Below are 12,805 nucleotides of genomic sequence, written 5' to 3'. Positions count from 1 at the left end.
GAGAAAAAGTTGTATAAAACCCCTGTAAAAAACTGAACTGCCGATAGAGAGAATTGTATGCAACTCATTTCACAAAACTTTTGGGGCCCATTTCTGCAGTCATGTATATATGATTCCCTTTGAAATCACTCTGAAGGCAGAATTGGACTCAACATGATGTGTTGTCTTGGTATGAGGAAATATTTAAAAATAGGCTCTCCCTAACCTCTGTTCACCCACCAAAAACAGATTTACTAATAAAGCAGGGGAGCTAACAGATTAATTGGGTTTGTTTTGCAGTGATTATGGATTTGAACGTTCAGCACCTCTGCAATCAGAATCTAGCAAATGCTTTGCTAACTTTTGGTTTAACCCAGAATCGCCCCCTGAAGACTGTGTATTAGGGCAGGCCTATGCAAGCAGCACAGGGTAAGTATTTGATATTTTACCAGCATTCAGGAGTGAGAGCACTCCAGCAAAGAAAATTGAGGGAAGGGCTAGAGCTTGCAGTAAGAGCCAGGGCACAGTCAGCTTGAATGTGTTTAATACTAATAGAGTGTCCTTTAGATAATATACCCTGGATAATATACCCTGATCTTTTTAAAAATTTTCTTTAAAAAATGTGAAAGCAAAAACATCAATCGTGCAAAACATGGTCAAACCCTAAGTGTCCATAAATCTTGTCAAGCTCCAAAAAAACATAAAATAGGCTTTGAAAATAGAGATTTTGAGCTTTTTTTTCTTCATTTATTTTGTAGTATATAATCTTTTAGAGATGTGATCAGCTTTACAGACCCCACACAGTGACAAAGGAGTGAAGGATCAGTATTGGGACAAGAGGGCCCACCTCTCAGCAGGTGCAGAGCCTATTCCAAATGGAGGATCTACTCAAAAGGAGACTCAGGCAGTCAGGGAGAGTTAAGGAAAGGCAATCCAAAGGGAGAAAGCCAGTTTGCAGGTTCTGAGGACAAAGTAACTCACAGGAGAGGTTCTGGGTAAGACCAAACTGGAAAGAAAGCAATCTGACCTTTACCCCTCCCTTGACTCCCTGCTGAAGGAGAATAGTAGGACCCTTGGAAGAGAGCTAGGGAATGCTCAGTTGATGGACTGAGCTGCTGTGACTGACTGGGAACTCCTGCTGGGAAACGTGGGCTATAACCCAAACTAAAGAGAACAAAGAGATAGGAAGCAGCGCAGGGGCACCAGAAGAGGCAACTGAGGGATTCCACAGCTCTCCACCTCAGGCTCTAGCCTGGGACCCCCTGAAGACAAAGTGCCTGGGCCCCCAATAGCCCTTCCTTCCCCTTAGCTCTCCAGTTGGTTTAGGAGAAATCTGAGGTACTGGGGAATTGATGGACTGGCTGCAGAGTGAAACCCCACTGCAAGCTGTAAGAATTGTTGAGCCAGGGCCTGCCTATTAGGACTGCTGGTTTCTGAGGCTGTCTAGACTACGGGGGTTTTCCGGGATACCAGAAGTAAACTGAACTGTAAAAACTCTGCCACATCCAGGGAACGCGTCTGCTCTTCGACTTTTTTTTTTGTGGAAGAGCAGACGTGCTCTTTTGGAAGCCCTGTCTTCCTCCTCCCACGAGGAAGAAGGGCTCTTCTGAAAGAGGGTTTTTTCCAAAATTTGGCCCAGTGTAGAAGGGCCAAATTTCAGAAAAGCCTCTTCTGAAAAAGCTATCGAAAAAAGGTACGCAAATTGCAGAACGCCATGTAGCCGCCCTTGTCATACTATCCTGCAGAGCCCCCGATGGTACCCCGGGCTTTTTCCGATAAAGCCCCGTAATGTAGACACAGCCTGAATGAAGCCTGCTGCTGGAGTCGCTTTTCTTTACAATGCTAAGAGTTAGAAAGTTACTTTAAAAAAAATGTGAAAGCTCAGATTCTTAAATAACCTGGAGCGGGCACTTTCAAGAAAGCGGCAATCATGAAGAGACTAGTGAAAAATCACTGTCAGCAAGAGTGCACGGCTTCCCCTTTGTCTCCTGCATGTACCCCTAAATGCTGTCTTTTCAGTGTCAGTGTTGCTGCTACTCCCTGGTCCAGCACCCTCGGAAACTGACTGGTCCTGGATGGGGGATTTTGCTAGACCAGGGGAGGTCATACCTGGCCCCTCTGCTACCACCACTATCCCCCCAATCCTGGACCGGCTGCTCGATGGGTCCCCCCCCCCTTGCCCTGGGCCTGCTGTCCCACCAGTCAGTTCCTGCACCTCCCCTTGATTGCCACAACAGCCCAGCTTCCAGCACACCAGGCTCCTATTCCCATTGGCAACCCACTGCTAGCAACCCACTGTCCTGTTAGCCTGCTGGGCTTTTATCCACCAGCTCCTCACTGGGACTCTTTGGTCCTGGAAAATCTGTGGTCCTGCCAGGCCATGGATGTTGCTGGACCAGAGAATCTCAGTTTACAGAGGTTCAACCTGTATTACTAATAACCAGCTTCTTACAGAGCCTGTGAAGGAGCACGTGAATGTACTCCTGATAGAACAGCACATGAGGGAGATGCAGCATAGAAATAACAGTCCTCAAAGGCCCAAATTAAACAATCAGAAAAGAGAGAGAAATAGTCTTTTTCTAAATTATTTTCTGCAGAAGCCGTTTGACCTGATTTCCCTCTGATCTTTGGAACATTGACCAGCTCCCTTTAGAACTGAATTGCCATGTAGTAGCCATTGTTATACTATCCTGCCCCCCAGTGGTACCCAGGCTATTTTCCAGCCCTGTGTGCTCACCGCTCACTGTTTTATACAGGTACAGGAAAGTGGTGTCTAATGTATGTGAAGGTGGTGTCGACTTGCAGCAGAACTTAGCCCAGCACATGTGTCCACTGATTGCTCCCAAAAGACTGTTGATCAGCATCAAAGGAGAGAGCCTGGCTGTTAAACCTGGAGAAGACGTCACCTTTGTAGTGTCACAAGAGCAGGTAACAAAGAACTTCCACCTCTGAAAAATGGCGGTGCTGGTTTTGGAATTATCTTGAGGCATTTCAGTCATTTCTATCCTCTCTGGCTGATGGGTGAACTGGGATTAGCTCATGGCTTAGAAACAGGAGCACAAACCTTACTGTTGCTCTGTGCATTTACCAAATAGAAATATTCATTGAGCTACACAAATGACAGCTCAATCTAAGAAACTGGGTTCATCCCCACAGAAGCAATTTTTCTCCCCTATTCCTTAAAGACATCATTAACCTTGAAATCCATGATACATGAGTTAAGCGTCAACTCCCTTGGTCTGCTTTGAATATTTCAGTCTTTAGTGTTAGAGAGGAGTCCAGTGAGATGTAAAGAAATTGTACTTAAATCATGTGAAAAAAGGAGTACAGACAACATTAATATAGATAAATGTTCAGCCTCAGTGAAGGAATTGGGGGGTGGGCAGGTTTGATGAAGTCAAGGAGCCTGAAGTAATTCCATGCATTTCAGCAAGGCAGTTGATAAAACTTGCATCACAGATTCCTTCTGGCCTGCAGATGGGGATTAGCTATCATCCTGGATTTTCAAAAGGGTTCAGCACCCACGTAAGTGTTACATGGAAGCTGCGAGTGCATCTGAACTTTATTTCAGTGCCTGAAATGGGAACTTGTATCTCTTTTAAACATCTGGCCCCATTTGTGGGTACTGAGCACCTAAAAATCTGTCCCTGAGCTTTTTTAATCTCACCTCTCAAAAAAGTGAATCACATCTTCTTAGTAATTGGGTAAAACACAAAATAAAATCACTGGGTAGCAAAGAATAATGATATCTACTATGTGCAGTCCTTATTGACAGATTATCCTGTGTTTACTGAAAGAGGCAATATCTTAATGGCACGACCACACTCTAAGAGTCAGATCTGTTAAGTCTGTGGTTCTTAACACTCATGAAGGGCCAGATTCTGCCAGGTTGAGTACTGTTATACTCTGTCACTAATCCCATTGATTTCAAAGAGTCTGAAAAAAAAATTCATGCATTTCAGTAGGCCTGCATGATTCATTCCTGCAGAGGCCAGTGGGAATACTTGCCAAATAAGTTACTACTTAATAGGTGGCAGAATCTGGTTCTACAAAATTATTGGACTGAATTATGCTAAGGTCAGATAGAGCTCCATTTGTTTTCCTAATTCTCTGTGCTGTCACCATTTCATTATTAGTAAAGAGACATTACTTGATTATAATCTGAGGGCTCAGTGATTTATCATTTCTATTAGGTGTGATGAGGCATCTACAATTTTTTTTTGTTGAAGTGGGAATTCTGAAACTTGAATGTGTTTCTCTGTCACCTGATAGAACAGCTAAAGCCATACAAAGATGCTAAAGGTCACAAATAGTATTCTATCCCTCTTTATTAGTGATCACTATACATAATATTCTGAACTGTAAGTTTCCTTTAAAAAAAATAATTTGCTGCCCCCTACGGCTGAATCCATAAATTTGTAACATTAGAAACAGAAGGTAAGTTTTGCACAAGGGATCAATTAGTGAGCTAAATGGGTATTTCCACTAACACCAAAGAGATGTAGTACTGTATCTATTGTCACACAGTATTAGTGTATTGCTGCATGAATGCTGGTTATTAGTTTCACAGGAGCAAGGGCTTTGATTCACTTGTGTTTGTCTGGGTGTTACATTACCGAGTTTATAAATAACAAGAAGAAAATAAGGTGACCCGGGCTCTGTTTACTCAGTCAACAAAATGTATGACTAAACAATGTCAAGAAAATCGCCTATTTTCAGAAGAATTATGTCAATATTTCCAAGTTCTATTTAATTTAGCTGTGTGTTCCCCTTTTGTTATCAAACCATTATCTAACTATTTTGGAGAATGACATCAGAGCTTTGAAAACAAGAGAGCTGTTAAAAAGTATTACAGTAGGAAGGGCGCTGTGAGAGCAAACATTCATTAAAACTCAGATCTGGTTCATTAAAACTCAGATCTGGTTCACAACATAAAGCATTACCCCTGTTCCCACAGAAGAGAGTACTCAGGTGCTTTGCTAGCATGAGAAAGCAAGCAAGTAGTATTTTCATTTTAATGTCACCTAAAGGAATTGCTCTTATGAGCAGACAGCTAACTTATCTCCTTTGCTTAAACTCTAAGGCTACATCTACAACTACGGCCGTTTTTGTGCAAAAACCCACGGAGCGTCCACACCTCAAGCACATTTTTGCGCAAGTAAATTTATAGTAAATCAAAAGAACAGAGGGGTTTTTGTGGTTTAGGTATTCCTCTTTCTACGAGGAATAACTCCTTTTTGTGCAAGAGTTCTTGCACAAAAAGGTGTATGTGGACGGGCAACAGGGGTTTTTTGTGCAAAAAGCCAGTCAAAAAAAGCATGGGTGCTCTGGGGGCTAATAGCAATCAGAGCTTTTTTTCGAGAGAGCGTCCATGCAGTCTGGACTCTCTCTTGAGCAAAAGTGCATCACTTTTGCGATTTGCTTTTGTAATGTGGATGCACTCTCGCACATGATGACGTTTTTGCGGAAGATCTCTTCCGCAAAAAGCTTCTTGTGCAAGAAGCCTACAGTGTAGACATAGTCTAAGGGTATGTCTGTACTGCAGAGTTTTTCCAGAAAAACTACACTTGCGTGCACACTGCAATTGCGTTCTTTCAGCAGAATGTCGAAAACACAGGAGTTTTTCTGACAGCTGTAAACCTCTTTCTATGAGGAGGAAGCCTTTTTTCTGAAAGAGCTCTTTTGGGAAAAGGCATGTGTGGACGGGGAATAGGCTTTTTTTTTTCAAAAGAAGAGGCCTCCAGGAAAAAGCACAGGTGGCCTAATGGCCACTCTGTCCATAGTAATCACAACTTTAATGCGAGATAGCATCCAATCAATGTAGATGTCTTTCAAAAAAGCAGATCGCTTTTTCAATGCACTTTTACTATGTGGACACTCTTTTTTGAAAAGTTTTTCCAGAAGATCTCTTCTGGAAAAGCTTCTTCTGAAAGAAACCTTCAGTCTAGACGTAGCCTAACATGGTACAGGCAGTCCCTGGGTTATGTACAAGATAGGGACTGTAGGTTTGTTCTTAAGTTGAATCTGTATGTAAGTCGGAACTGGCGTCAGCCGCTGCTGAAACTGATCAGTTTCAACCGCGGCTGAATCTGGACGCCAGTTCTGACTTACATACAGATTCAACTTAAGAAACCCAGGCATCCCCAAGTCAGCTGCTGCTGAAACTGATCAGCGGCTGATTCCAGGAAGCCTGGGGCAGAGCAACTCGGCTGACTTGGGGACGCCTGGGGCAGAGCAGCTGGGGTGCTGCTGGGTTGCTCCAGTAGCGCGGCTCCTCGGCGCTACTGGAGCAACCCAGCAGCACCCCAGCTGCTCTGCCCCAGGCGTCCTGATTCAGCCGCTGCTGAAACTGACCAGCAGCGGCTGAATCAGGACACCTGGGGCAGAGCAGCTGGGGTGCTGCTGGGTTGGTCCGGAGCGGCGCTGCGGGACCAACCCGGCAGCCCCCAGCTGCTCTACCCCAGGGGTAGGCAAGAAAAGCCTGGTCTGCTGGGAGGGGGGCACTAGCTGTATCCCCTCCCCCACCAGCAGACTAGGGAGACGGGGGTGGCGGGATCGCCCAAGTCCTCCACGGCTTTGCTCTGTCTCCCTGGTCTGCTGACCTAGGAGACGCAGAGCAAAGCCGCAGAGCACGCGTGCAGTGGGACAGTCCAGGCGCGCCACGGCTGTCCCACTGCTGGCATGCTCCGAGGCTTTGCTTTCTGTCTCCCTGGTCTGCAGGGAGACGGAGAGCAAAGACGCGGAGCACGCCCGCAGTGGGACAGCACAGGCGCGCTTGCGCTGTGCTGCTGCGGGCGTGCTCCGCGGCTTTTCTCCTGTCCCCCATGTCTGCTGCGGGAGTCCAGCAAAGCCGCTGTACCCTCCCAGCAGACCAGGGACACCCGAGCAAAGCCGCCGCCTGGGCGGCTTTGCTCGTTTGCCCGGGAGCAAAGCCGCCCAGGCGGCGGGACCCCCGACACCTGGGTGGCTTTGCTCCTGTCCCCCTGGTCTGCTGGGGGGGTCCAGCAAAGCCGCTGGACCTCCCCCCCCCAGCAGACTAGGGAGACCGGGAAAAGCTTTTCTCGCCCCTGAGGACACGGGTGGCGACCCGCCGCCCGTGAGCACCGGGGCAAGAAAAGCCCCGTTCGTAAGTGCGGATCCGACATAAGTCGGATCCGCGTAAGTCGGGGACTGCCTGTATTGTCGTCTTTACTAAATTCCACCCACCTTCATTCAAAGACAAGGGTAATTTGAAGAAAATATTCCCAGCAGAGGAATATGCAAGGTACTTGTGGGTGATGCATCCTGGAGGCATTTGAGAACTATGCAGGATCTTTATTGTAAGCATTCTTTCACATTGTGAACATTTTTTTTTCCTTTTGTATGACAAAACTGAAAAAAATCTGCCAAACGGCAGTATTAAAAATGTTTTCCTCACCTTAGTAATGCAAGGATCTGAAAAATCTTGTCTGCTGTTGCTCCTTCGATCTGTTAATATCATGTTTTGGACATAAGTTTTGTTTGAAGTATGACTTTTTCAGAGAGTGGCCTAGGTGGAAATGGGATAATGAAACTGAAGATTTCAGGGTCATTTGAGAGGTGATAACGTGATTTTTTGAATGCTGTGATCCTTTTACAGTCATATAATTATTCTAATTAATTGTTAGGTGACCAGTTGCATGATTGTTTTTCCTAGATGCAGTCAGAACTTGTACATTGACTGCCATAGGCCATGTACTGCTGATTGCTAATGGAGAGTCTCCTTAAGCTCCCACCATGTGGCTTTGTCCAGATGGAAGAATATGAATTCTATACTCACTGTCATGAATATCCATGCTGTGTTGCTCAGTGACCATGTAAAGTTATAAGTGATTATGGGTTTTTGTTTTTTGTTTTTTCTTCAGTGTACCACACCATTAAATCTCCATCATGCCAATATTTTAGGCATGACTTTAAAAAGACAGTGTAATTTCTGTAAGCACTGTGAAGAGCAACAATGAATAATAAATTATAGAAAATGGCTAAGGTGGTGTAAATGCTATGCTAGCTACAGTGATACTGTGTTAATTATTGCATGTTAACACTACACTGCCGATCATGCATACTCAAGTGGGTTTTCGCTAACACAATGGACAGGGTTTATTTAAGAGGACAGGGTTTAAGAGTCCTAGATAAGGTCAAAGAATACTTGTGCTTTGCACAATCATGTTGATCATATCCAGAAGATATATTATGTGTAGCATAATATAGTTGAAACCTGGTGACTAATCTGGAATATTTTATCCTAATTAAACTGGAACTGTGTTATAAATAAGGGAATATTGACACGCACGTGCCAACGCCACCACCATGTGTCCAAAGCTCTGTGAAGCAGGGATTGTATCTCTGTTCTGTATTTCTACAATACCTAGAATAATGGGTCCCTGGTTCATTTCTGGGACTTCTAGGCACTAACGCATGCCAATAAGAAGTAGCAATGTGTGTGGTTTCTTTGAGTCTGGGCTCTTCAGAACATCTCTGATCTATTTCTTCCACTAGGGAGATACTCTGAATACCAAGTACCAGGTGGACCTTGGCGATGGTTTTAAGGCAATGTACATGAACCTCACAATGACAGGGGAACCTATTCGTCACCATTATGAGAACCCTGGGATTTACCGTGTCTCAGTCAGGGCTGAGAATGTTGCCGGGCATGAGGAGGCTGTGGTGTTTGTTCAAGTTAATTGTAAGTTATGCTGATTTGTTTTTCTCTGGTGTCACTTTTGCAGCTTCATAACAAATTGATGATAGCTACAGAGCTGTGATTTCGAGAGGAAATTATATTAAAGATACTACCACTAATATACATTATTTATTTGCTTGTGCACTGGCCGCACATGGTTAATGCAGATAATTGCAAATGGGGGAGCACGTTACTAAAGCAAAAGGAGACTTTACTTCATAGGGAAGTATGGTCTAGTGGGTAAGGTCAGGGGTTCAAATCTTAAGTCGGACACTAAGTCTCTCTGTGGTTTCAAACATCATGTAAATCTTAGGAAGTGAAAGTTAGTCACCTAAATCCATATTTAGATACCTAAGTATGCGACTTGTTTTTCAGAGGTGCCAGTAAGGATGTCTTCTCTTCCCTGACTTTCAGAAGTCTCATATTCAGAGAAAGGGGAGCAGTAGGTGTTTAACTGATTATCTGATTTTCAGAAATGAGAAAGTGAACTAAATCTAGATTTAGTTGCCTATTTTTAGCTACCCAAGTATAGAAATGCTCAGTCCTGTAAATTAACAGTATATTGCAGGGAGATTGTGTAGTACCACATGAAACAGACCATTTATTTTTCTTTTAATTAAAAGCAAAATTAAAAGTGTAAAATAGAATTCAAAGAAAAGGAACAGAAATGCACCAGGAATAGCATGCTCCATCAGAGATTTAATGTACCTCAGTCAACTCATTATTGAAATAAAGAAGGGAGCTCACCCCTGGAACTTCATTTTCCTCCCCCTTCAGAACTCATTACAGCTTCTCCTATGGTTAGGTACGTCAACTAGAAACCTAGAAACAAATCATATGGTCAAAAAAAGCCGGTTCTGTCTCTTGTGTTCTCCAAGTACCAGTTTCATGCTTTGGGGAGTGGGATGGGTTTCCTCCCTCATGAATCCTGGGATCAAATACAAGACAGTAAATGTTGGAGCTTCTGCACAGATTGTAGTGTTTAATGCAAGACACCTGTACTAAACTAAAGGCTCCAGCTACCTGTATTTTAGTGCAAGACAGTGGTTCCAGCTACCCATATTTCCCCTTAAGTTAGCCCGAGCTTTTCAGGTACAGTATTGCCTAGTAATTCATGCACATGACTAGGAGTAAAGAGACTTGGATTCCATTCTTCCTTCTGCCTTGACCACCTATGTGACCAGTTACAACCATATCTTCCATCCATATACATTAATTGCAAAAACTCCCAGTCAAAGCAAAGGAGCAGGATTAGGCCAATAACTTCTGTGCCTCAGTTTCATTATCTCTTTTTTTCATTATCTATTTTATTTTTTTCTCCACCACAGCGTGAGTTACCCACAGTAGCATAAATTGGAAATGAATGGTAATGATGTAATTAGTGCAACCAGGGTTAGGACAGGCTCAGTCTGGGTTGAAGCTAACGGCACTGATCCCTGGTCTAAACTAGGGAGTTATTTCAAAATAATTCCCCTTATTTCAAAATAACAATCAGAGCATCCACACTACCAAGCCCGTTATTTCGAAATAATGGGTTGGTTATTTTGAAATAACTCCTGCTTTCCACGAGGAATAATGCGAATTTCAAAATAGTTATTTAAAATTAGCAATAGTGTGGACGCTCCGGTGCCACTATTTTGAAATAACTGCTTCCCAGCATCATTCAGAGTAATTACTCACCAGTGCTTCCTGGGGCTCTAAGTAGAGGTAGCGCGTTCACATTAACGGCGCCTACCTCGGACTAATTTTAAGGCTTCCCCATGGCGTGGACACACTCTTTTGAAATTTCAGGAGTTATTATTTTGAAATAAGGTATTTCAAAATAATTTTCTAGTGTAGACATGCCCTGAATGACAAAGATGTAAAGGACAGTGAGAAATTATTGGATAAGTTCATTATACATAATGACTTAACTGATGTTTGTACTAGATTTTGGGTTTCTGAAATGGAAGGAGCAATATAAGTTTAAAAAAATAGTGTTAAAAGCCTCCAGGTGCCTTCTATAAAGACTTAGTTTCAATAATATTATTTTAATAAATATTTTATGAAGCAAAATATAAGAACCCGATAAAGATATTTCAAAGTGTTGCAGGTTTTGTACACTGCCTGAAAATCTTATAGCTGCAGCTATCAACTACCTAGTTAAAACTTCAGAAAGGAACAAACTTACTCTAGTACATGTTTAATGTACAGAAGTTATCCATTTTAATTGGCAAATGAATTAGCTTTTAATGGACACATTTTTACAGCATATATTAATTGGACATTATGTTGACTATTAGACTGGTTGATTGGTGATATTTTATAATGAAATTAAACAGTTGGCATCATTCTTTTGAGATATTGCCTGGTAAATATCACAGGCCTGATAAGAATTTCCATCAATTTTATCTTTGATTCCTTTTCTTTCCCATTTTTTTTAAACTGGGCTAAATTTACTTGTCTTCTATATTAAACGTGCAGCAGGTAGACACCCACAAGTACACCAATAAATCACATTGATCTGAATTTTTATTTGTGGCCTCTTTTGTTTAATTAAAATGTTCAGAACATGCCTTTAGCAACTTTCACTGATGAATGCAGAGAACAGGGAAGGAGAAAAGTAAGTTCAGGACTTTGTTCTGTGCAGGTGAGACTCCTGCAGAATTGCTGAACAAGATTCTTGGTTAATGGCCTTTTTGGAACTCTATTCAGCTCCACTGCAGGCTTTACATCTAGAAGTGGTTCCAGTCATTGGGAGAAACCAAGAAGTGAATTTGACAGCCATCATATTGCCCAAGAACCCTAACTTGACAGTCTTCTACTGGTGGATAGGAAACAATCTTCAGGTACACATAGGGTTTCATTGGAGATGGTTTTTCCAGCCTCTCTTCAATAAGGATTATGTCTAACGTGTTTCTTTCAGGAAAATACCCTCATAGAATATATGATATTTTGCAGAATGTCTTCTGTTTTAAACAGTCATTTATACCATCTATTAGATATTATCTTAACCCTATTAAATAATCATGAACTTTCTCTATTGTTTTTCTTTATTGCTATTTTTGATTAATTGTATATAGATTTCCATAGACAAACAAAAGTACAAGAAGATAAATGCCTTGCAGCTTGTATATGTTGCCAAGTACCATACATTTCACAGGATAGCCAAGAGATCGATGCAATTAAGGACTTTTACAGATTGTCAAAGCTGCAAAATCAGACAGTAACCCAGACATAATATATTAGGATGTAATAATAATAATACATAAACAAATAGGCAGAAAAGGGATGCAGAATGTCACAGATATAATAGAGGTTTGGCATTATATGAACCACCTCAGAATTCTTTAACCAAATATATCAAGAAATGGGGTCCAATTTTTTTAAATTTGTCACCGTAATCTATGCCAATAGGCTGTTCTTTCTTTCACTGCTTACTTAGACAATGTGGGCATAAACATACTCCTCCATTTTTGTAATATCACGCACTTCATAATCATTGTAGCCTACAGGAACCGAAGTCTTTGTGATGGAGTTATATATATATATATATATATATATATATATATATATATATATATATATATATATATATATATATATATATATATATATATGAGTATGTATATAACCCTAGGGTATAGTTTGTAGCTGAGACTGTTTGCTGAAACCAAGCATTGTACAGTCCAGTAGCATATGCATCAGGCGTCTTTTTCTGTATTACAGTGCTAACAAACTTCAGAGGACAAGGGCTCCATTTTGATCGTCTGGTGTCTATTATTGCTATTTATGTTTGCATCCACATTTCTCATTTAGAATCAGCCTACTTCTTCATAACATTTCCTTTAGCAGAGTCACAATCAGTGTTCCCTCTAAGCTGTGTGGTAACACAGCTTCACAGGTGATTAATCATCCCTGCCCAGGAAGAGGCTCAGTGCTCTGTGCATGACTGGTCAGAGCTCATTAATCTCCTCTGAAGCTGTGCTGGCCTACATAGCTGAGAGGGAACACTGGTCGGAATTATATTGCAGTTCATCACCTTTAAGGAAGCCATGATGTAACACATTTGGAATTGTGGCATCACTGAATTCTGAGAGCTTCTGTTTATGTACAACCAACTTGATCATTAACACAGACAAGAAC

General features: G+C 42.1%; 1 protein-coding gene across 6 annotated transcripts in view; it reads left to right on the top strand.

Moving 5' to 3' along the window:
- The window catches only part of SORCS2 (sortilin related VPS10 domain containing receptor 2), an 863,992-nt gene that overhangs the window by 821,552 nt on the left and 29,635 nt on the right, over positions 1-12,805 (top strand). For all 6 annotated transcript variants that reach the window (XR_012904391.2, XM_075930786.2, XM_075930785.2 and 3 more), the window contains 4 exons: positions 280-408; positions 2,736-2,907; positions 8,497-8,683; positions 11,375-11,508. Coding sequence is in view for 5 of the 6 variants with exons in the window: in XM_075930786.2 (XP_075786901.2) it covers positions 280-408; positions 2,736-2,907; positions 8,497-8,683; positions 11,375-11,508 (622 nt within the window). In the remaining variant the exon portion in view is untranslated. The remainder of the gene's footprint in view (positions 1-279; positions 409-2,735; positions 2,908-8,496; positions 8,684-11,374; positions 11,509-12,805) is intronic.

The sequence above is a fragment of the Pelodiscus sinensis genome, chromosome 4 (assembly GCF_052426305.1).
Source record: "Pelodiscus sinensis isolate ZL-2025 chromosome 4, ASM5242630v1, whole genome shotgun sequence".
Taxonomy (NCBI): Eukaryota; Metazoa; Chordata; order Testudines; family Trionychidae; genus Pelodiscus; species Pelodiscus sinensis.
This window is presented reverse-complemented; position numbering and strand designations above follow the sequence as displayed.